Source organism: Leptodactylus fuscus, chromosome 5, assembly GCF_031893055.1.
Source record: "Leptodactylus fuscus isolate aLepFus1 chromosome 5, aLepFus1.hap2, whole genome shotgun sequence".
NCBI classification, from domain to species: domain Eukaryota; kingdom Metazoa; phylum Chordata; class Amphibia; order Anura; family Leptodactylidae; genus Leptodactylus; species Leptodactylus fuscus.
The window spans coordinates 108,945,863-108,971,923 of record NC_134269.1 but is presented as its reverse complement, the minus strand read 5'-3'; the positions used below and the strand labels follow the sequence as shown (position 1 = coordinate 108,971,923).

The 26,061-nt window shown below is 40.6% G+C and overlaps 1 protein-coding gene across 3 annotated transcripts in view; it reads left to right on the top strand.

Annotated features, from left to right (window-relative positions):
• The window catches only part of USP6NL (USP6 N-terminal like), a 118,899-nt gene that overhangs the window by 47,917 nt on the left and 44,921 nt on the right, over positions 1-26,061 (top strand). For all 3 annotated transcript variants that reach the window (XM_075273986.1, XM_075273985.1, XM_075273984.1), the window contains 2 exons: positions 14,511-14,584; positions 18,146-18,228. In XM_075273986.1, the coding sequence (XP_075130087.1) occupies positions 14,511-14,584; positions 18,146-18,228 (157 nt within the window). The remainder of the gene's footprint in view (positions 1-14,510; positions 14,585-18,145; positions 18,229-26,061) is intronic.

The following is a 26,061-nucleotide window of genomic DNA, read 5'->3' as shown; positions in this document are numbered from 1 at the left end:
AAGGGTTCAAGTGCACCCTCGGCTCTCCTACATCAGAGCCGAGGGTGCGCTTGAACCCTTGTGCACACTCTGCTTCATCAAGCTAATAGAATGCATTGGCCAGCACTGATTGGCCAGAGTACGGAATTCGGCCAATCAGCGCTGGCCAATGCATTCTATTAGCCCGATGAAGTAGAGCTGAATGTGTGTGCTAAGCACACACATTCAGCACTGCTTCATCACGCCAATACAATGCATTAGCCAGTGCTGATTGGCCAGAGTACGGAATTCGGCCAATCAGCGCTGGCTCTGCTGGAGGAGGCGGAGTCTAAGATCGCTCCACACCAGTCTCCATTCAGGTCCGACCTTAGACTCCGCCTCCTCCAGCAGAGCCAGCGCTGATTGGTCGAGTTCCGTACTCTGGCCAATCAGCGCTGGCCAATGCATTCTATTAGCCCGATGAAGTAGAGCTGAATGTGTGTGCTTAGCACACACATTCAGCTCTACTTCATCGGGCTAATAGAATGCATTGGCCAGCGCTGATTGGCCGAATTCCGTACTCTGGCCAATCAGCACTGGCTAATGCATTGTATTGGCTTGATGAAGCAGTGCTGAATGTGTGTGCTTAGCACACACATTCAGCTCTACTTCATCGGGCTAATAGAATGCATTGGCCAATCAGCGCTGGCCAATGCATTCTATTAGCGTGAACTGAGTTTGCACAGGGGTTCTAGTGCACCCTCGGCTCTGCTACATCAGATTGCTACATCTGATGTAGCAGTGCCGAGTGTGCATCAGATGTGTAGTTGAGCAAAACTGACTCAGCACTGCTAAGTCTGCATTCGCATAGGAATGCATTGGCCAGCCTTCGGCCAATCAGCGCTGGCTCTGCCGGAGGAGGCGGAGTCTAAGGTCGGACCTGAATGGAGACTGGTTTGGAGCGACCTTAGACTCCGCCTCCTCCAGCAGAGCCAGCGCTGATTGGCCGAATTCCGTACTCTGGCCAATCAGCACTGGCTAATGCATTGTATTGGCTTGATGAAGCAGTGCTGAATGTGTGTGCTTAGCACACACATTCAGCTCTACTTCATCGGGCTAATAGAATGCATTGGCCAGCGCTGATTGGCCGAATTCCGTACTCTGGCCAATCAGCACTGGCTAATGCATTGTATTGGCTTGATGAAGCAGTGCTGAATGTGTGTGCTTAGCACACACATTCAGCTCTACTTCATCGGGCTAATAGAATGCATTGGCCAATCAGCGCTGGCCAATGCATTCTATTAGCGTGAACTGAGTTTGCACAGGGGTTCTAGTGCACCCTCGGCTCTGCTACATCAGATTGCTACATCTGATGTAGCAGTGCCGAGTGTGCATCAGATGTGTAGTTGAGCAAAACTGACTCAGCACTGCTAAGTCTGCATTCGCATAGGAATGCATTGGCCAGCCTTCGGCCAATCAGCGCTGGCTCTGCCGGAGGAGGCGGAGTCTAAGGTCGGACCTGAATGGAGACTGGTGTGGAGCGACCTTAGACTCCGCCTCCTCCAGCAGAGCCAGCGCTGATTGGCCGAATTCCGTACTCTGGCCAATCAGCACTGGCTAATGCATTGTATTGGCTTGATGAAGCAGTGCTGAATGTGTGTGCTTAGCACACACATTCAGCTCTACTTCATCGGGCTAATAGAATGCATTGGCCAATCAGCGCTGGCCAATGCATTCTATTAGCGTGAACTGAGTTTGCACAGGGGTTCTAGTGCACCCTCGGCTCTGCTACATCAGATTGCTACATCTGATGTAGCAGTGCCGAGTGTGCATCAGATGTGTAGTTGAGCAAAACTGACTCAGCACTGCTAAGTCTGCATTCGCATAGGAATGCATTGGCCAGCCTTCGGCCAATCAGCGCTGGCTCTGCCGGAGGAGGCGGAGTCTAAGGTCGGACCTGAATGGAGACTGGTGTGGAGCGATCTTAGACTCCGCCTCCTCCAGCAGAGCCAGCGCTGATTGGCCGAATTCCGTACTCTGGCCAATCAGCACTGGCTAATGCATTGTATTGGCTTGATGAAGCAGTGCTGAATGTGTGTGCTTAGCACACACATTCAGCTCTACTTCATCGGGCTAATAGAATGCATTGGCCAATCAGCGCTGGCCAATGCATTCTATTAGCGTGAACTGAGTTTGCACAGGGGTTCTAGTGCACCCTCGGCTCTGCTACATCAGATTGCTACATCTGATGTAGCAGTGCCGAGTGTGCATCAGATGTGTAGTTGAGCAAAACTGACTCAGCACTGCTAAGTCTGCATTCGCATAGGAATGCATTGGCCAGCCTTCGGCCAATCAGCGCTGGCTCTGCCGGAGGAGGCGGAGTCTAAGGTCGGACCTGAATGGAGACTGGTGTGGAGCTATCTTAGACTCCGCCTCCTCCAGCAGAGCCAGCGCTGATTGGTCGAGTTCCGTACTCTGGCCAATCAGCACTGGCCAATGCATTTCTATGGGGAAAAGTTAGCTTGCGAAAATCGCAAACTGACAGGGATTTCCATGAAATAAAGTGACTTTTATGCCCCCAGACATGCTTCCCCTGCTGTCCCAGTGTCATTCCAGGGTGTTGGTATCATTTCCTGGGGTGTCATAGTGGACTTGGTGACCCTCCAGACACGAATTTGGGTTTCCCCCTTAACGAGTTTATGTTCCCCATAGACTATAATGGGGTTCGAAACCCATTCGAACACTCGAACAGTGAGCGGCTGTTCGAATCGAATTTCGAACCTCGAACATTTTAGTGTTCGCTCATCTCTACTTTCATCACATTCTCCTCTCCCACACTCAGCTCTGCTACATCCATATTCTCTCCCATCCACTCACTTATATTCATATTTGGCTCTCTTACTTTCACCCTCCCTCTGAGATATCCATTGGCTCTTGCCATACGTCGATCTTTGCCCGCCCTCTGTGGGCAATCCTCTGCTGCTGCGGTGATCACCCACATGACCAACATTGTTGCTGACTTCCATGATTGGCAGCAAACTTTACATATTTGTGCAATGCATAATGGCTTCAGGAAAGTCAACAAACTCCAGCAGAACCATTTCCTCTCCTTGGCTATTTTTTCCCCCCATTCCCAGATACTCCTTTTTTCCTATTTTTACATATACAGTGATTGGAATGCTCTTTAAAAGTATACAAATAAGTATATCACCAACAATACCTTTATCGACTCTTCAGCAATATGATACACATTATATTACTTCATTATACACTATATTGCTGGCATAAGTTTTGCTCTTTTTTTTTCTTTTTTTCTTTTTCTGCTTCTTTTACTAGTGTGCACCATAGTGATCTGTTTCATACAATCGTGTTATCTTGCACAATATTTACCGAATTTCTTTAAAGGGGTTTTCCTGTGTCAAGGATCCTATCAAACTGCTAGTTTATGTAAAATCAAGAGTTTTCTTTTATACATTGCTTTACAAATTCCGCTTTGTTTGCCTGTGATGTGAAAATAATCCTCACATTGTTACCAATAGTTTCCTTGGTCCCTGGCCTGTATCTCTACTTGTCTAGTATTATTAGGATGGATGACAATGACATGACTGGCTGCTCACTGAAGGGGAGGGCAGCCATGTTCTCTGGATTCCGCTTGCTCTCAGAGCTGTTTTCGTCTGCTTATTGCAGTTTGCTGAAGTCCTGAACAGTGTCTGTCATCTCTCTATGTAAACATAAGGTAACACTGGGTTTACGCAAGTCCATTGTCAGTCTTGGCAGCATGTATAATTTATTCATTTATTGATTTTATTTATTTTCACTCCAAATCTGAGTAATGTAATATACGTTTACTGTCCATATTATTTGATCTGCAATATGATCTACCTCTAGTAAAGATAATAAATAGTCTGTCATGGTAAAGGCAATGACTATATCTACTGAGGTTCTTCATGGTGTCCTGTCCATCAAATAGTCAAGTTCGCCCACCAGATTGAGGAATGCAATGAGAAGAAGAGGAGATCGGGAAAGTTTGTAGGAGGGGGAAATGTGGAAAACCCTTTTTAAATATTCCACAAGGAGAACAACCTGCTGGGAAATGTGACAATCACTTCCATTATATTTCTGATGTACGTGAGATCCCCAGTGGTGCTTTTATAGTGAGACGTTAGAGCCACCTACACGATGTACAGCGTATATTAGCACTTGACTAAAATATAATATTTATTCACCTGATGAGATCACCTTGTCTTTCCACCAGCTATACATATTCCTGCTGTTCAGAACCCAGCAAGAATGCTCGACTTGTTAAATACTGGGAATGAATATCTGAAACACTCTGAAGTGAAAATATATGTATTTTGTTTTCCTCCACCTCTTGTGTAGGGCTGGGCAGGATAGATGTAAATGCTTTGGGCATTGTTCAAACATCACATGCTGACACAGGGCAAGGTGACATTAAATGGATTAGTCTGATGTTTGTCATCATTGAGCAGTTCCTTCTTTATAAAGTGCAAATACAAGTCTAGATGTCATCTACTGTACTAGAGAACTGAAGTCTGTGCATGTGCTATTAAAAGTAGACTTGCTGTATGCAGCTATTTTTCTTCTACTAACGTGCCATAAATAAAGGATGAATCTGCTGTGAAATCCGCATCAACACGTTTATTTTTTCATTGTCCTGCTTCAGTCTTCCTCTCATTAAATACCACGACAGCAGATTTAGCACAAAATTTGTAGCTGATTTTGAGTAGCAATCTGCCTTAAAATTAGCACCAATTCCTCTATATGAAGTTACCCTTAGGCTAAGGCCCACGGGCTGGAACCGCCACGCTAAAGCGTTGCAGGAACAACCGCAGCGTGAATGCATTGCAGTTCTTCCTGCAGCGCTTTGAACAGAAAGTTCAGAGTTTTCCTCCATGGACTTTGTTACAATTATATCTATAGGAAACCTGCCTGCGTTTCCGTAGATATAATTGACATGCTGTGATTTTCAAAACTGCAACGTGTTTTTTTTTTTTTTTTTACGCAACGTGGGCATGGGATTCGCATGAATCCCCTCCACTTTGCAAGTACTGTAAAATGCCACAATTTTTGCCACAGCGTTTCCCCCCCTCATAAGATAATTTTAAATAAACATGAGAAATTCTTACCATGCAAATGGTGAGGAATTTAGTGTGAAATTTCAGCGCTGAAAGAAAAGCCCCCCCCCCCCCCTTTGCTAGCAGAAAAAGGAACCCATTGAAGTCAATGGGAGGCTTTTTTTTTTCAGCAATGAAAATCCACACCAAATTCCTCACCATTTCCGTGTGAATGGCCCCTTACCCTGTTAACATCACACAGGATTACAGTAGTAGATAACACCATGGAACACATTATTGTATTCACAACTGAGAAAAGGTGATGCTTCAGTTTCTCCTCCCACCCACTTGATGGAGAATGTCTATAAAACTCTCCCATAGACCCTCTGACGTGTCTCCAGTATAATAGCTGACTACAATCATGAAACAGTATATCGCTAAGTGCAGTTAACATGGCACAGAAGAAGCTTTAGAAAACATGACACCCCCATAATCTTGTACAAAAACGGAATAAAATAAACCTCTACAATCAAAAAATAAAACCAGACAAAAAAATAATAATTGAGATTTCCTAATGAGTCAATAAATGAAAACATTTGTGTCGAATTATTGTAGAGCATATGTAAGTTCTCATCCTATTGGGGGAAAGGGGGGTGGTAGTTTGCCTACTTCTGTGTAGGACTTGGCACAAAAGAGGCCAGTGCCATGAAGCTCCAGGCACCCAAACATTTTTCAGAGCTAGCACACTGGTTATTCTTTATGGCCTCGTACACACTCCAGTAAATTATTACGATGTGTTGTATGGACAAAACTTGTCTACCTTTCTGTTTTGTGTCCCTGAAGGGGTCTGTGGAGACAGGGGCATCACGCTGATCCATGCTGTTTTGCTGTGTACACTACAAATGTACATGTTTATGTAGCCTTACAGTAAGATCTACTGTACACCAGTAGATCACATGCTACTACTGGCCCTCCACAGGTCTAATGCATGATAAACTAGTCTCATTTTGTGGAACTGTAGAATGCATGAATAATGATAGGGTGATTCCGTGTCAAGTGAACCAATGATTTTTCCCTCTATATTTTTAATTCTTTTGAGATTTTGTTATTTGGTAATAGTGTGTCAGAGAATGCAAAATGTGAAGAAAAAAAAAATTCTAGAAATTTTTTTGGATTTTTAATTGATTTTCAAAGTTCAGAAAGTGCGAATTTCTGTGTTGCCTGCCTTTACATTTCTCCTCATAACTTAGGCTAGAAAAAAGATAGAGAAACAAAATAAACGCCATTCTACTCAGAACTATACAGGCTTTCACCAAATATGTCACAAGAGTATCTTTGTTAATATTTTACCCATGTGAACGCAAACGCAAAATTTTAAAACGCATTTCCGAAAAAAATGTTTTATTTAAAAATTTTTTAAAAATGCACATGGGCCTGCTATGCTCCAAGCCACATGTGTACCAAAATTCAAGTTGGGATCGCGATGGGATAATATTTTAAAATATAACTATTACAGTGTCATTCTGAAAATCTTGAATTCAGATCTGTTCAGCCTGTGGTCTAAAAGTGTGGGGTCTATATGTGAGATATGTACAGGGAATGAGCCACCTCACAAAATTTTAATGTTAACTAGTGTCAGACTAGCAGTATACAGGTCCTGTAATATGACACTAGAGTGGGACCATCTCTCTCAGAGGTGTGTTTCTGGTAGGACACTTATTGTAGATCACCTCAGATAACTACAAGAAGGGAGGTTCCAATCTTCATGTTTGATGCATGTCCCTTATTATTAAAGGTAGAGTAGAGTAATTAATACAGAAGTCATGTTGTTATGTTCTCATATTGCATTGCTCAGTATATGTTGATACAGTCACTGATGTTAGGAATGACTGAGGACTTGATGCTAATGTACAATTACTAGGTAGTATGGAAGGACACTTATTGTAGTGCACCTCAGATAACAAGGAGAAGGGAGGTCCTAATCTTCATGTTTGATGCATGTCCCTTATTATTACAGATGAATGTTAATAAAGAATATAACCCCCCCCCCCAACCACACCAGTGTCAACTCATTAGGTGTGCAACATATAATTACCAAATAATCCATGATTTTTAGATATCACTGTATTATTTTATGTTGATGATAAAAGGCCAGTAGTTTAAAAATGTCCTATTAATTGTTTGATTAGTTCATATTTTATAGAATGAGGATTTATCTACTGGACTATTTTTCTTAATAAATTACATGTTTAGTGATATAATAAAAAACAATTGTTACATGTAGAAATAGATGTTATAAATATTGGTTCTTGTACTCTTGTTAACATCTAATTAGGATGAGACTATTTAGAAAATCGCACTTGAGGATACGAGCAGCTTTTTTCTTTCGGTTTGTTCAATGCATTCAGGTTGAAAATGCTGGACAAGTTGTGTTCTGATGATATTTGTTCTGGCACTTACAATATTTGTTTTTTTATGTTTTTTTATTGTTGCATATAAATGTTGAATTCAGCAAGTTGTAATTTGAAAAGAAAAAAGGAAGAAGCTCACACAAACATAAAATCAGATGATTCAAGGCTTAAAAAAAAAAATTGATCCCAATTTGGTCCCAAGTTGAAAACCTGTACAAATATAACCAAGAACACAAGTAACACAAATGCATTTTTTCACAATTTTAAAACATACGGTTTTTTCACAATTGCGCATCAAAATTTTGAATTTGATTTCTCCAAAACAAAATATAAAGAAACATCATCTTGTGACATATCAAATGAAAGCCTGTATCGCTCTGAGAAAAATGATGCCTCTCCCACCTATTTATCTTAATTCTAGCCCAAGATATGTTAAAAAATGTAAAGCCATACCAGGCCAAAATTCACACTTTTTCAAAACTTTAGAAGTCTATAAAAAATTAACTGATGAAGAAAAAAATTCGAAACTTTTTATTTGTAATTAACTTAAGTTGTACTTCATAAAAAATAAAAATAAAAAAAATCCAAAGACGTCAGGTAAAAAAATATTCCTATTTGGATCACTTGATATGGAATGACCCGATAGCAATATATAATAATTCAGTGTTTATTTCTTCTCTGTGGATCAATACTTTGTTCTATTGTTTGTGTGTAAGTAAATACGAATCTAATAAGATAAAGACAACACTTGGCACGGCGTAAGTGCTGCACATTGCCATCCCAGTGTTGTCAGCCAGCTATGTGTTTTTATTATTGGATTTATTAGTTCCCGGAGAATTGTTTGCTGGCTTTTAATAGCAATATGAAAATGTACAAATTTAAAGTGAGCAGTTTCTAGACTGTATCGTGTCCATATTGTTCAGGAAAGGTAAGCACTACATTATCAGCAGGTAGATCTGTGAAGATTGACCATTAGAAATTGATCAGTCCTGCTAAACATTTTTCCCCTGCTTTTCTGTGAACAGATCGGTCTAGCATTGCTCAATACTAGCTTGTAAGTGCTGTGGTCAGTGATTGACTACATAATATAACTAGTTATTAAAATTATTAACTAAGTCTAATTGGTACTCCAATTCTGATATTAAGGGGACTGTTTTGCAGCCTTTCTACAGCTGCAGGATGTTTTGCTAGCCTGTATCACCTCCTCTTTAGTCAAACAATGTACTCTACCTTGTGTCTCCATACATAGAGTAATGACAGGAAATAACATTTTCTACTAAATAAAGTGAGGTGTAGCTAGCACACTATCTAGTGAAGTTAGGGTCCCACTCTAGTAATGGTACTACCCCTTGTTATGTGTGTGAATAAAACCACTGGAACTGCAGAAAAAAATAGTGCGCCACAGTAGGTTAATATATAAAAGCAATGCTCTCTTCAATGGTCCCCTTCCACTCCACTTCCAACTCTACCTGGGTCCTTCACGGGCCTCCACTTCCTGGTCCCTGTTGACACACAAGAAATGTTTCTCACTGACTGAGGTTGGTTATGGTGTTGGACTGAGTAGTCATTTTCTGTGTGTTGAGAAGGTGAGACAAGTGGGAACTTTGCAGTATCTGAACACTACAGGTGGTGATTGGGGAGTATTGCTGTTTTCAGTGTTTCTAGTTTTTACAACTTGATGGCGCATTCAGAGCATAATATGGTACCATAATTTTGATTTCCTTCTTAATTGTATATCATGTAGTTTAGCCTCTGGCAACTCATCTAGCTGCTATTTACAGAAGTATTCGGATGACTCTGAAATACTAGGCCTCATCACAGATGGAGATGACAGGGAGTACAGAGAATTAAACCGAGATTTTGTGGATTGGTGCCAGAGGAACCACCTCAAGATTAATGCTGGGAAGACCAAGGAGATGGTGGTGGATTTTCGCGAGCGGAGATATGCTCCAAAACCCGTGGACATCCAGGGGACGGGCATTGAGATAGTCAACACCTATAAGTACCTGGGTGTGCTCCTCAATAATAAGTTGGACTTGGCTGATCACATGGATGTGCTGCACAGAAAGGGTCACAGCAGGCTCGATCTGCTGAGGAGGCTGAGGACCTTTGGAGTCCAGAGGGCATTTCTTAGGTCCTTTTTCAATTCTTTGGTGGCATCAGCCATCTTCTTTGGAGTGGCCTGCTGGGGGAGTAACATACCAACCAGGGATGGGAATAGACATGACAGGCTGATTAGAAGGGACAGCTCTGTCCTAGGGAGCCCCCTGGACCCAGTGCAGGTGGTGGGTGACAGAAGGATACAGTCTGTGGTGAGCTCCATGCTGGAGAACAACTCCCATCCCATGTATGAGACCGTGACAGCGCTGGACAGTACGGTCAGTGACCGACTGCTTCACCCCAAGTATGAGAAGGAGCGCTATCGCAAGTCTTTCCTGTCCACTAAGGATAAGCTATTCAGTGAACACCGGGCTAAGTGTAGATCACTCCATACAGAGAACTGAAAGATCCTGAAGTCGTGATATCTCTCCTATTTTATTTCCTTTTTATCTGTACCTACTGTCACAGTAATACCTCTACTGTGGAGCTTTTGTATTTGTATTTTGTGTTGTTACTGTATTATCTATGCTGCTCTAACACACTCAATTTCCCCACGGTGGGACTATTAAAGGATTGTCTGTCTGTGTCTGTCTGTCTACTTATCTATTTATGTTTAAAAGAAGAAAAATGTAAAACTGGATAGTAGCCTGGCCTCAGTGCGTTGCGTTCTAATGCCTGATGCTGGAAATAAGTCATTTTTTGTTCTTTCAGTGCTTCATTATTAACAGGAAAGCCTGTGTGATCCTTACTGTACTAGACAGCTCATGTCATTGCGTTCCTTTTCACACTTTACACCATACAATGGAAAGGCCTTAAATACACAGTGGCAGGGATTTCCTGTTTTTGACTATTGTCTTCTAAAAAATGTGTATGATTGGTAGAATTACTTCCAAATGCATTTTTCTTTTTACACATCCTACCTAAATATGGGCATTGCAGAGATGTTTTGTGGAATTCACGTGTACATTACCATTACCTTCTGTTCTTCACACATGTATTTCAAGACATTTGGAAAAAGTAGAGTTATAAAACTGCTGGCCATACACTAGAGATTTTATATCATTGTTTTCTGAAGGACTTGTCATTGACAGCTACAGTTTTCTTATTTTTTAAATGTTGTGGGTACCATACCAGCAACCATTATACAACCCGCTAGCAATCCTGTGAAAGCGAGCTCCAGAGGTCACCGGTAAAAGCATTTTTATGCATTGAAATATCTTGTGTATTAATACGTATGAGACGTTTCCCAGCATTGAAACACCTTATGATCGAGCATGCAGCAGCCCTGTCCCTGGCCCAGATCATCAGTATTTCAGCAGGGACCAGGTGGTGCACCTTAAAGCGACTACAGTATCTGTTAACCTGTTCTTGGCCATTGGTGAGGAACAAGTTAACATGCTGTAGTCAATAAATCACCTTGCCAACATCTGCTGTACTTTTTAATACATACTATTTAATACATGGCACATGCTCAGGAGTGTGGGTGCTTTGACCACCAGGTCTCCGCAGTTTGACACAATGGAGACCCATCACTGACTCCCGTGAGCAGGGTCCTCTCTTATCCACAGGCATTTGGTATATGTGCGTTCCTCTCCATCCTTTCCTCTCTCTGTCATAAGTTCAAACCTTAACCCCTGACAATTGCCCGATTTGAAGAGGTGTTCTGTGCAAATGATAATGATGACATATCTGTAGGATAGATCCTCTTATATCCCCACCCATCTGTTTCTCTTATCCTATAGAGAACATAGATATAGGCAGATAATTCTGTTCTCTTTGTAGTGACTGTGCCACACGACTTGTGTTCATTTATATAGGAGCCCAGTTGGATTAACTTTGCACATATGTCTACATACAGCTGCTGAAAATAGTTACTGGGAAAGGTCCTGGGTGATATATTGATATAGCAGTCATTGCTTTCAATGGTTGTCTTTAGAAAAATCCAAAATGTGTCAAATTTATTTTTAGAGGCCTACAATTGAAGCAAAGTACATTGGAGTAAAGCATGCCCAATTTATTATTGGTGTATTAATCTACGTCCATGTCTTTTTATTTTTTCTAGTCCCCTGACTTCCAGGTTTTCAATATATATATTTTTTCTTTTTCAAGAAGCTAACTTTCTTCCTTACTAATCTTAGTGGTAACTATGCATCTCAGAATTTTCTTCCCATTGGCCAGAAGTAGGAGCAACAAAGGGACCTCCACATAGTTCTGCCCTTGATAGTTTCATGAGTTAACTTCTATCTTTGCAGCTGACTTTTTCATGTATTATGCCAACTCTCAGATAACCTTGCTTGGTTAGGTTTAGGGGTTGACTGGTACATTTTCATACTTGGAGTTTGCCTCCGTTTTTTTCATTTTACATTTCAAATATTGAAAGCTACAACTAAACTTCTGTATCTGAATGTAGCTTAAGACTGCCTAATAGACATGGAGCTGCAGGGAGGATTTTGACTCTGCCCCACATTGGAAGCATACTCGGTGGTGTGCATGGAGCCTAAGACTGTTGGACACTTAAGGTTAATATGTAGGCTGCTAAGACTGCATTCCCAACAATTTATCACAAAGACCTCTTTGTAAGATCCTAAATGATATGGTAATTGGTACCCTAATAAATTGCAATTGTACTTTGTTCCAGTGTGCTTTATACTTATAGGGGTGTTCCATTTGTAACAGTATTAATAAACCTTTTATCAAAAACAAATGCAAGACAAAGCAATTTATTTTTCCAACTGTAAAGTGCTGTCGCTATATACAGTAAATATCATTACCATTATAAAACCATTATATAATTCTGTATATGAGGTGTTGTAAATAGCCATAGTGTGTTATTTATAATAATCTCATATGTATGTGCCAGTATTTGAAGATTCACTAAGGCTAGTCCCTAAGGCTAGTCAGTTGAACTGTCTGTTGCCATTCCTCAGACACAGAACCCATTGCCTACAAAATAAGACACTTCATTGTCCATTTCACACTCTAGGACCCGGGGCCACATATTTCTTTTACAGTTTATTATTAGATTTGCTGGCTCCTGGTGCTCAAAATCAAAGCCTGAATGAGCTCAGACAGCTGTTTAGGGCCAGGCACTGAGAAAACTGATGTTACCAGTCTAACATTTCCATAGAAAGGCACATTTCCACAGAGAGCAAAAAGGTAATGAATTTCTCCAATAAATTAGGAGCATGAATGGAGGTCAGTGGTGTTCTGCTTTTATCTGCCTCATGTCCTGACACTATGTTACTGACAAGAGGAAAGGGAAATCAAAACTGGCACTTCAGAGATAAGTTTTTTGCTCTGGTAGCGCAATGAGAGCAATGCACTTTTACTGGTTCATCTTTTACTTGCTATAGGTAAAATGGATATAAATATATCTAGAAGCTGAGCTTCCTGGGTACGCTCCGGGCATTTTAGTATAAATGGTCTTATGTGCCTAGTTAATTATTAGCAATCTGTCTGGCTTTTTCGTCTTGATGTTCAGGCGTTTTGTTTACAGCACCTACAACATTAATCTTGTCGCTGCATAACATGAATATAAATGTGCATGGGCAACCTTTCCTAGGAATCCAATGTAAATGCCAAGAAAAGTGGACAGTCGAGTTAATTAAATGTCCCTGGCGGAGGAGTGCATTAATAACCCTCTCGGTAGACACGGCTGGAATGGAAGGGGCTTAGAGGGCACAGCGGTTCTTTTTGTTTCAGTGGCTTTTCATATTCAGTGGGTATGAAGTATTTCCTGGCCTGTACCTCATATTGCCATCTGCTTCTCTCTACATCTATTTTACTTTGTAAATCTTAATAGCATAAATGTTTCTGAAATATGCCCTACAGATGTGTGCAGGGTGTAATAGGTGTGGAAGCGTAAATGCTCCAAATGCAACTGCAAACATGTGCAGTGTTCTGTTGCTTGCCAGGCTCAGCAATATATTTTTCTATAGTGGCTGTGCCTGGTACTGCAGCTCAGTCACATTTATGTGATTTGTTGTTAAAGGGATTCTACCATTTAAAAAACTATTTTTCCTAGGTAACACGTCAGAATAGCCTTTAGAAAGGCTATTCGTCTCCTACCTTTGGAAGTGCTCTCTGCCGCGCCGTTCGTTCGAAATACCGGTTTGTACCGGTATGCTAATTAGTTCTCTCGCAGCGATGGGGGCGTCCCCCAGCATAGGAGATGCGATGGGGGCGTCCCCATTGCTGCTTGAAAACAGACTGCAGCGCCGCCTCTATGTTTTTCTGTATCCTCCCCTTCCTCCTTCGGCTTGATGTCGGACGCCTGCGCAGTACGCTCTATTCGACGAAGACTTTGAGGAACGTACTGCACATGCGCGAAATTGCGGCGTCGGCACTATGGCCGTGGGCATGCACAGTACGTTCGGCAAAGTTTGCCGAACAAAGCGTACTGTGCAGGCGTCCGACATCAAGTTGAAGAAGGAAGTTGAAGTTTACTAACTGCTGCTGATAACACTGCGGAAGGTAATGGCTTCATAGTGATATGACTGAGAGGGGGAACTGTGTGCAGTATCTCAGAGGGGCTATAGGGAACAGATTATATGAGATGCTGGGAGGCATTTTGACTAGTTATGGCAGAAGAAAAGACCATTGGTGGTAGTTCTCAATAGTATTTGCAAGCAGCATACAGAGACACCTTTGCACAGCAACCTACACTACAAATAAAACCAATCACACTGTGTTTATGTCACTTATTAAAAGTGTAAGACAATATAAAGAAATATATTGTGAGTAGACAACTCTTAATATTAAAGGGATGGTCTTTGAGAGGATAGAATGAGAAAAAAAAAAAAAAAAATCACTGGAGTGCCCCTTTTAAGGATGGACCATCATTACCAAAGTGCAGAAAAACCCCTTAGAGAAGGAGTTGCTGGTAAAAATTTTGGAAACCATTTTAAGTATGAACATGTAACTTATGTAATTATTCTTTTTTTTTTTTTTTCTTTACTATGTACAGATCCAGATTCAGAACAGGATGTGGCTTTTAAATCTGCACAAGAACGAGCCGACATAGTTGCCAAATATGACAAGGTGAGTCAGTGTTTATTGTTATATGGATGTGTTTAACATTTTGTGTAGTTTGGACTCAAAAATTCAAACAATGACTCAAGTCAGATATGAAAATATCTGTATTTTTTTTTTTAGTTTTGTACCATTGTAGTTAGTCCAGCTTTTGCCAACATGTTCTACATCATGCTGTCTTTTCTCTTTGTATACAGTTACTATTTGTGCCAGAAAAGCTGCTTATAGGTTCTTGGTGATTTCACCATCATCTTCTATCGGCTGCATGGGGGTTTAATGACAGATGCCTATCACAGATTTCCTATAGTGGCATCACTAAACCGTAGGAATCCATGTTAAAACGTAAACTGTATATTGCATGTTACTTTTTGTTTTACTGGACGCCTCTGTATGCATTTAAGCATTCTGCTAAGCTATTCCATATAGTTAAAGCGTACTTCTAGTTAGTAACAACTTTTAAGAAACTTTAATATATCTTTATTATGGAGATCGGTTTTCTTCTCCACAAGCTGTTCTACTCGTCATCTTCAATCTGATTTCTTATTTACATAAGATCCTGATCAGCCTTACACACAGAGCTTTGTGAAGAAGGGAGGAGTTGAGTAGGGGGCTGCTGCCAGCTGGTAGCCTTGTGCTCTGGTAGCCTCATATCTACAATCTAGTAGTATTAAAAGAGCATAAAGTAGTAAAATGAAGCAGCAGCAATTATTTGAGTCTCTCTTCCAGCCTCCTCAGCCTCTTCATAGACTGTGTAGAAAGTAACTCTACCTGAAAAGTACAGAAGAAAACCTATTTCTTTTATTTAAATTACAAAGCTACTTATCACAAAGTTTCTTATATTTACCTGTACTATTGTTGTTTATAGCTGGAAGTATGTTTTAAAGAGAAACACTGAAGCTCTGATGTGTAGTCTACATTGTGCTGTAGAAAAAAAAGTGACTTAGAATAAATAATTGACTCAAAAGCGCTTGCATACTTGTATTTTCCAGAAAACATTCACACTGAGTGCTCTTGAGACTTTGTTTTTCTGGGTAACTGGTTTCCACTTCCCCCATACAGTTAGTAAAATTTTCAGCTTTGACCAACTTTCCTATAACTTGTGTAGGTACATAGAATACATGAGATACAGAAGCTTTGGAGTCATGGTGGTTTTGTGGTCAGACCTGCTGCTATTTGTCACTGGGTTAATGCACCTTTGCCTAGAGAAGGGGCAGATTTAAGAAAATTAGCTACCTATTACAGTGCAGCTTTTATTTTTCAAGGGTGGGGTTTGAAATATAAGCTGCAATGCAATTGGTTACTACAGACAACAGAAGCAAAGATTTTCTTTTAAACAGTTTAATAAATTTCTACTCTAGAGTTTACACGTTGTCCATACATTCATTCTCTGTGGACTCCACTTTTATCAAACAATCCAAAATACATCTAGGTCTGTCGACCTCCTGTGAAATTTGTATGGTAGGTTTCTGAGTGAAAATTGGCTCTTGGCTCCATGGAGGCTAAAAGTCTAATGCAAGTCATTTACAACTCTGAGGAATATGGCAGCTTTTGCATGTGTGTGAGGAACAGTGTCTACTCCAGTCTACACACTATATCATTCTGTATGCAGACATGAGACTAATAAGCACATATGACAAGATTGTTATTCACTTCACCTTTTTCCATATTCTCACTTCATATCAGCTCTGTGTGAAATAGAGAAACGTTAATGATCGCTGTGCAGCAAGTGGCGAGATCTCAGCATGAGCAAGCAGTATGTCTCCCTGCTTTCTACAAGGAGGGCCTTCACGTTCAAACACGTGGACAACACTTTACAGGCTTTCTCTATTCTTGGTGTTCAGCCCATTGTGTATGCTACTTGTTACTTTCAAACATTTCTGTTCCCGTGATGAAGTGGTCATGTACTTTCTGAGAAAAATGTGTATAATCCAAATTTATGTAAATTGGGTATATATCTCATGGTGCATGTTGTGTGGCAAATTTTGAACAGGTATATTTACATTCAATATTGTATTGGCTTCTCTGAAACTAATGATAGTTTGTCATTTTATTGTACTTCTGTAGAATGGTGCAGTCATGCAAAAAGGCAAGCTCTCCAAGTAAAAGAGATATCATTATCAAATGTGTGCTCACATTTTGCGTAAGATACTTAGTTGCAAATTTTGCTGCATTTTTTTTTGGTTTTTCTTTTTTATTTTTTGAGACAGTCAAGAGTGAATTCAGTAGTTACAAGTATAGTGTTTCCTTTTGTATTTCCCTTTCCTTTTAAAGCCACCCTTGTCTTTGACCAAAAAAACTACAGCAAAATGTATAATGAAAAATCATCTTTTCTACGTGTCCTCATCCCTAGAAGGGATCTCTTGGGCTTTGAGGATGATTGCTTTACTATTTGCCATCACAAGTAGGTTTTGAAATTATATTGTATAACGTGCCTCAAATACAGTTGCCAAAATACAAACAGGAGAGTAAACCTATCTCACTAGGACGTTTCCCATAAAAGCAACTTTATTAAATAATTTAACTAAAATTGTACCCCCCCCAAACAAACAAAAAACCAAAACAAAAAACAAACAAACCCCAAACCCATAAACCAGTGTTCATAACTCAGATCGCACCCATATTTTTGGAGGTAAAAAGCGATCTAAAAAACGGCCAAATAGCCACAGCGAAGTCCCTTCAGGCAAGTAAGACTACTATTACTGTGCCTCCCAGATTCATTTAAATCTTTATGAAGTATCACAGCGATGAGCAAATCATCCGCGGTCATAGAGAAGATATAGCCCCGGATCACGACCTTTGTTAGTTTTTCACCAGTCAACTATCCACATATAGGCTGATATCTACCCTCGGGACTTCTCTACAGTTACTACCTAATAAAACATGCCACCTAACTCATTTCAGTGCCCCAAAGGTATCAACCGGGGCATCTCATCAGAGGTAGGATTAAGATTGAAAATATAGCTATCACTCTATCATTTTGCAGTCTGGATAGCCTATTATATGGAGTGAATGACACTTTAGTTTCTCATTCTAACCCCCCACTGGCATTAGTGTACAGCCGTGCGAGGAAGGGGAAGATTCGGTCTATTTAAGGCATATGCCGGCCCTGCGTGCCGGCTGCATCCATTCATTCCTATGGGTGCGTGGTATTCTAAACAGGAGTTTCGAATAGTACTTGCTCATCGCTAGATATGATGTCACTGACCTGAGAAGAATAAGTGGAGCTCACTATAACCCTTTGGGCTAGTTCACACAGAGTTTTTTGGCAGCAGATTTTCCGCTGGTAATAGAGAAATAGTGAATAGAATAAACAAAAGACAGAAAGGGGGCTTCAGTGCAGAATTTCACAAAAAGAAGCCATTATCCATTAATAAAGCATATTATAATACATATTTATGTCTCAAATGCTAGAAAAAATGAAAAGTGGTTGAAAATGTAGGTAAGAAAAGTATGTAGGATTTTATAAGGTTTTTTTTTTTTTTTTTGCTAAAAATTGTATCTTTTACATATATGGTGCAGTTTTGCTGTCCAAAATAGTTTTTCAATGACTCTACTTTGCTTCAACAATAGGGCCGAGAAGGTGCGAAGATTGAACCTTGGGAGGATGCAGATTATCTCGTTTACAAGGTCACCGATAGATTTGGCTTTCTCCAGTAAGTGTCTGTTTGCAGTGCCTGGGGAAGATTGGACAGAGATATTGTGTGCAGTTTAATAACATTTATTGCCAGAGTATTTGGCTGATTGAGTTTGTGCTTGCATGCCGATTTTCAGTTATTAAACTTTAATGTGTGTCTTTTTAAAATGAAATTATGTTAGTCTGGGGAGCTCAAGTGATTCATTCACAGCGTAAAATCAAGACAAACCGTTTCATTTACTGTTTTTTATTTTCATTCTCTTTCCTCACACTCGCCCGTCGCCACCTTTTTATCAACTTGTTGCGGTTTCAGTTAATATTTAACAAAAGCTGAAGAGTCTTGGAAAGGATTTAACAGTGAGATCTGCAGAGAATATGAAGTTGTACAAATAGTCCACCCCAATACAAAGTGTACAGCAATGTGGATTGTAATAAGCATTAGTTCATTATTGATTTTTTTCACTTTTGTGCACCTTTCAGATGTGTTGACGTTTATGGGGTCGAATCTTTGATGTCAAGCCACTGTCCCTAATACTTGCTTCTCAAAGCTTTTGTATTAGACAGTAGGTAGTCTGCACAGAAACAAAAGTATTATTCGGATAGCATAATCTGTTTCTTAGAGGCCATAACTGCAGTACTGACACAGCAGTGTATTCTTCCTTGGGTATAATTCTGCAGTGCTCCTGTACATTATTGAGTTACATTAAAGGGATTCTACCATTAAACTACCTTTTTTTCTAATGAACACTTCGGAATAGCCTTAAGAAAGGCTATTTGTCTCCTACCTTTAGACATGGTCTCCGCCGCGCAGCCATTTTGAGGTGGCCTCTCTATGCTCCTGTATCGAACTACAAGAGCAAGAGAAGCCAGAAGAGGCGGAGTTGCTGCAGAAGAAGGAGGCGGCGCAGGAAAGAGCTCTCAGGCAGCAATGGGGATGCGCTCGTCGGCCTTTCAGCGCTAGGGCCCGCCCTCATTGCCGCAGAGAGCTCATGTGCATATCGGTTAAAACCAGTATTTCTATGGAACAGCGCGGCGGAGACCACGTCTAAAGGTAGGAGACGAATAGCCTTTCTTAAGGCTATTCCGACGTGGTAATTAGAAAAAAAAGTAGTTTAATGGTAGAATCCCTTTAATGAATACTGCTGTTGTGTACACGGTTCTATTCTGACCAAAGGATATTCTCCCTGTTTAAAGGGAATGTCACACCGAAAAAATTGTAGGATTTTAAAGGGAATTGTCTTTTTTTTTTTTCTATTTTTTTTTCTGTTTCCTGTATGTTTATGGAAGCAACTATCTTGTCCGAGCTGATAGAAAGATATTTTACAGTGGCCACATGGACTATGGGGGTGGGGTTGCCGTGTGCCCATTCCTCACAGCCCAGCAATGATGCTAAGGTATGAGGAACGTCCTTCTGACAGTGGGGAGATATCTGTGCTGAAATGTCTCCACCACCAGGGCACTTACCGGGTGTTGGCTTTGTAGCCAATCGCATATTTATGAGGATATGAAAGATCCTCTTTAATAAAAGACCCAGCAGGTGCAGGGCACAACTGATTTATGGAGAAGCTCTAGCCTTGGTCACAGAACGGGGTTTGAGGCACATGTTTAATACAAGAAAGGGCCTTTCAATAAATGTGCATCACAACACATCCCTCTAAGCCAGGTATGTTCTGTGACTTAGTAGATAAACTTATTGTGAATAATGGGTCCTTTTAACAGAGCTCTTACCTTTCATTGTAATCCTGACTGTAATGAAAATGAGAGCTACGGATAAGTGAACAGGACAAGTCAGCATATTCAGCAGTGTGAACATAGAAAAAGAGTTCAGTACAAAAGCGGGCTGGAACGTAGTATTGACGGGGAATGTACTAACCAGCTGCTCACCCACATCTGCCATCAGGGATCAGAAACACCAGGATTGATCCCTTGGTATCTGCAAGTTAACCGTGGGCAGAAGTTTATTGTCCTGTCCTTACTGAAGAAGGAATGGTATATGCTTCATATAATATGTTTTAGAGCAAGGGAATGCAAATAATGATTGGGCATGTTGAAATTCAACAGCAAAGGAAACCCCTCTTGCCTTGTAATTTTGCTGCCAAGTTCCTTCAAGAACTGTATGCATGTATTCCTAGAATTGATGCTGTTTTGAAGGCAAAGGGTGGTTTCGCCAAATATTGATGTGATTTTCTTCATTCAACAAGCATTTTAAGTGACATTCTTGAAAAGCATTCCTACTTTGCAGCAGTGTTCCTCACCTACACAAGAAAATGCATTGCAACTGCTCACTCACGTGTCCCAAATGTTATTATCGTCTACTGTGTGGTTGCTTTGTTTGAGATGGGAGATGCCAGAATAGAACCCTCTCGGCCTGAGGTTAGGATCCAATGAATCAAATAATCAAATTATTTGATTAATTGTTTTCCACACCTGCCTAAAACTTTTACACTGTACTATTTGTCCACAGTTTTCTCTTCCAGACTTGGGAATTCACTGTTCTGAATTGTTGCTTCTACCTGAAATACTAAGGATAAAGTGTGTCTCATTTTGTAGAACCTAACATTGTGCACTTCACCATTTATGATTTTAGGTTGCCCATTTCTGTACTGGAGTTATATGTTCAGTATCTCTTTATCTACCTCCCAAGTACTATATCCTTATGCTTTAAGTACATTTATAGAAGCAATTTAGATGTTATAACCATTTTAAATTCCGAAGCACTTTTCTAAAATGCTTCGTGTTCTCCTGAATTATGTTATTTTGAGCGGCCATTTTTTTTAGACTTTTATGTTTAAGCAATTTGTCACTTCACACTGTTGCCTGCAGCGCACATAAAAATGTTGGAGATACAAATTAAAACTAGTCTCATATATTATTTATTAGCCATTTCCATGTAAATTAAGTGAGTTACGGGTCTACAGGGTCAGACTGTTAGAGTTTTATTAAATGTCCTGTATAAGAAAAAAGTCGCATAAACTAGCATGGGAAAAATCAAAATATAGTTGTAGGAAGAGTTTGAGAATTGCACATTTATATTTCGTATTTTTTTCTCTCATCTCCTGAATACTGCAAGGTTGTAATAATAGTGAGATAAATTATCCTAAAGAGGTAATAAACAGCACATGAATGTTAATATAGATTGTCCTGAGTAAACCTTCACATCAGATGTAATTTCTCTTTTCACACCATTTTTTTTTTTTTTTATAGTCTTCAGTCTGTTAGTACTACTTTATGTAAGATTTTTGTTGATCTGAAGGTCTTAGTGGTTTTCAATGACGTAATTTATTGGAAAGCATTAGTTCAGTGGACCCATGTATCCTTCTCAGAATATTTAAAGCCCATGGGGAAAAGGAGGATTAGTAAAATATGTTGGATAATGGGTGATAACTTAGGCTCTCATTCCAACAAACAGCATTAGGGCTCGTTCACACGTGGGCAAAGGGGCGGATTTTGACAGCGGATTTCGCTTCAAAATCCGCCCCTTTACAGTGGTGGTCTATGCAGACCGCGATCTTCTTTTTTACACTAGCAGCGGGCTGCTGCTAGCGGAGAAAAGAAGCGACATGTCCTATCTTCAGGGGGAACCGCGGCTCGCAGCACCCTCCATTGTCGGCTCATTCATTTGAGCCGACATAGCAGGGGAAAGCCGCGACCGCGATGGTCACGGCAGACGGGTTTTGAACAGAGAGAGACGCGGCTCGCCGTGCCTCTCTCTGTGTCAAAACCCGCGCGGACGGTTCACATGTGAACTGACCCTTAAAAGAGCAGACCGATGTATCAGTAAGGTGTAATAGATGAGGCACATTGATCTAGTGTTCTCTAGAGGCTCTTGTGTTTAAGCAATACACATTAGATGAATTTTGGCCGAACCTGACGATTTTATTAGTTGTAATCGTTGAGAGGACTAAAAAGTATCTGGCGTGTTGTATGTAAGACATGTGATCCTTTTGTTCTCAGGGCAGATAAGCTGCGTTGTGATTTGTCTGGCAGCATTGGTGCGGATACACCTAAAGATATCTGTCCAATTGTTGCTAGCATCAATATAGATGGCGTAAATGGCCACTTGATCTAACAGAACTATCCATTTCATCTATCAGAAAACAAGTCTGTTATGCATATACGTTATTCTCAAAATTGCTTGAGGCTAGGTTCACATCAGTGTTTGGGGAGGTCCGCTTGGGAACCCCCTAAACGGAAACCTAATCCACTTTAAAAATCTGATATCCACAGAAAACTGTGGACCCTATAGACTATAATGGGGTCTGCATGATGTCCATTTGGTTTCTGCCGAAAAAGGCAAAAAATGCAGAGATGGAAATGGTATCACCGTATGGAGTACAAGAACTGTTGTAAAACCAGTGTAAACAGCTTGTCTGAAGGTTTTGTTTTAGGAAGATGGTAGTGGAGAGTTGGTCACTGGGGAAAAAACTGCTACCAAATGGGTTTTTATCTCTGTTTATACAGAAAAACAGGGAGTAGTTGATATAGGCCAGCTTTAGGGTATGTTCACAAGGAGTCTTTTGCAGGTGGATTTTGAGGCGAAATCTGCCTGCGAAGCTGCCTACCATTCATTTCATTGGGAATCTCTAGCAGTTTTTTCCCAATACCATTTTTTTTCCCCAGCTAGTGGGGAAAAAAATCAACGCACCGTATCTTAACGCGGATTTCGCGGATCAAGACTCACTCCTGAATAGGCACATTCAACCGGGCCTAATCAGGAGCGTGATGATGCAACTGAATGCCGGTACACTGCATCGGCGTCACGGCTAGATACGGAAACCTTTTCTGCCATGTGAACTTACCCTTAGGGGTGAATTTTTCTAACACTGCTTATGTTTAGGTAATTAAAACAAACATAGTCAAACCTCGTAGTTCTTAATGGATTATACTCTGGCCTCCTGGGTGGCATCAGTCGTCCCTGGGTCAATAGGAGGCACATCCGTGTTATGATGCTGGGGCATATGGTGTCGCCCAGGAAGCTAGAAAAGGGGCACAGAGTGCTGGATGCTGCCAGGAGACTCTGAAGAAGTTAGGGAAGGTGACTGTGTATTTTTATTTTTTTGTTAGCGGGTGAGGAACCACCATAGTTTTGGGTTCAGGTCGATCCTGAAAATTTTGAGTCGTATCTGGCTTGATTTGAATGGCTTGCTCATCTCTAATAAGAATGCATTATTGCACATCAACATTGAGGAACTACAGGAGCGTAGCTTTCCTATTTCCACTTGATATTTGCATACATTCATTTAAGAACTCCCCAGTTCTGGATTTCTGATTTTATATCTGGGATAGACTGTTGTTAGCACTATGGGTGCGATCATCTGTTTTCTACGACCAGTGGTAAGTTTCTTCACATTGCAAAAAATGTAATTTAGAAAATTGAATATTCAGCTTGGATATAAGTATAGGTTTGTGTTTTTACAGGTTATAATTTCTTTTCTTTTGACCTGGCTGACATTTTCTACGTGGTATAATAAACATATTATTATTAGCACTATATTCTCATGTATTATGTGAGCCAGAAGATGGGAATGGTCTATGCATACAATGTGGCAGCTTTCTATTATTTTCTATTTCTATTCCCTTTCCCTTTCTATTAAAGGGACTTTTCTAGGAAGAGAACTATATTTAAATTTGTAGTAAATTAGAAGCTAAATAAGTTAAAAATTCAGCAAAGTTTTAAAAAATTTCTTTAACCATCTTAGTGGTGGCAGCTATAATTTCTTTATTGTGGAGAGGTTATCAGACAGGGACACTAAATGCATGAGATGATAACCTGGCCATAATAAAGAAACATGACTCTGTTATTGACAAATGCCATTCCATAGAATGTTTCTATATCCATGGTCATATCCAGTGGCAACCAACCAAGACAAAAGGCTGTCATCTCTAAGATGATTAGAGAAAATCTCTAGAACTGTACAAAATCTTTCATTGCTTGTATTTGTAAAATGTTTAGTTTCTAATTGTCGACACATTTAAATATGGCTATGTTCATTAACTTGCCATAATTTAAGCTATATATTTGCAAAAATTTCTGTAAATCTAGGCTCACATCTGCATTGGAGTCTCTGCCACAGATTCTGTCTAAAATCAGCCGAGAGAAAAGTGTAGCAAGGAGATAATCGCTATTAAACGGACAGGCTCTCTGTTTTTCAGCTCCCTATGTGGATTCCAATGTTGGAGACCCGAGCGCTAGTGTGAACCTACTGTAAGAGGCCCTCTGAGTGTTAAGTAGTGTTCCCATTGGAATGATCATGCTACTTCTAGTTCTCTTTAGTAAAGGGCTTTTCACAGGGACACCCCATTTTCATATGCCCCTTTAGGTTGAAAATTATGGCTAGCTCATTGTTGAAACAGCTGATTGCTAGGGAATTCTGAAGTTAAATCTGCGTCAACCATCTGATCACTGGGCTAGCTTAAAAAGGTTTTCTAATAAAAGAAAAATAAAATAAAAATTCTAAAATGGACAACAATGGTGTACAAAAAGCATACTCCACCTAGCGATACCGTTCCTGTATCTACTTCCATCTGTAGTGGTGATGTCTTGAAATGGGATCATATGACTGCTGCAACTAATCACTGGGGTATCCCTCCAGCCAGTGTATTCCCAATCTCATGTCCTAATGTAAGGAAATAATTGTTGCATTCATCAAGGAGGTCAGTGAAGGTTATTGGAATAGGAACAAATGGGAATTGCAGGGGTGAATATACTTTATTTTTTATTGGGGTTTTTCTAGGACTCTCATATTGATGGTATGGGATCCAGGACCCCCACAGATCAGTTGATTGAAGAGGGCGTGATGCTCACAAGCACTACTGGCTCTTCCCTGTGCTAATGGTGTTATGTATGTTGTACAGTAGCAGCTCTATCCCATTCAAGGGAATGGGGCTAAGCTACAATTTCTAAACACTGTCCCTATGTGCAATGAACATTGAGTACTGTGCTTGGTATTCACTGAAGAGGCTGCAGTACTCAACCAAGTGCTGTGGCCACTTCCAACAGCTTATCTGTGGCGCTCCCAGGTGTCAGACAATCGTTACTAAGTTCTGAAAAAAAAACAACCCTTTTTAGTTTTTAATAGAAGATATTCTCATATACAGTGCTCAAAAAAATAAAGGGAACACTCAAATAACACATCCTAGATCTGAATGAATGAAATATTCTCATTGAATACTTTCTGTACAAAGTTGAATGTGATGACAACAAAATTAAAGTGGAAAAACACTACAGGCTGATCCAACTTTGATGTAATGTCCTTAAAACATGTCAAAATGAGGCTCAGTAATGTGTGTGGCCTCCGCGTGCCTGTATGACCTCCCTACAACGCCTGGGCATGCTCCTGATGAGGTTGTGTATGGTCTCCTGAAGTATCTCCTCCTAGACCTTGACTAAAGCATCTACCAACGCCTGGATAGTCTGTGGTTGGTGGATGGAGAGACACAGATGTGCTCAATCCGATTCAGGTCTGGGGAATGGGCTGACATTCTCCAGCCACATGAGGTCTGGCATTGTCCTGCATTAGGAGGAACCCAGGACCAAACGCACCAGCATATGATCTCTAATGGCAGTTAGACTACCTCTGGCGAGCACATGGAGGGCTGTGTGGCCCTCAAATGAAATGCCACCCCACACCATTACTGACCCACTGCCAAACTTCTCATGCTGAAGGATGTCGCAGGCAGCAGATCGTTCTCCACGGCGTCTCCAGACTCTGTCATGTCTGTCACATGTGCTCATTGTGAACCTGCTTTCATCTGTGAAGAGCAAAGGGTGCCAGTGGCAAAGTTGTCAATCCTGGTGTTCTGCGGCAAATACCAAGCGACCTGCACGGTGTTGGGCTGTGAGCACAACCCC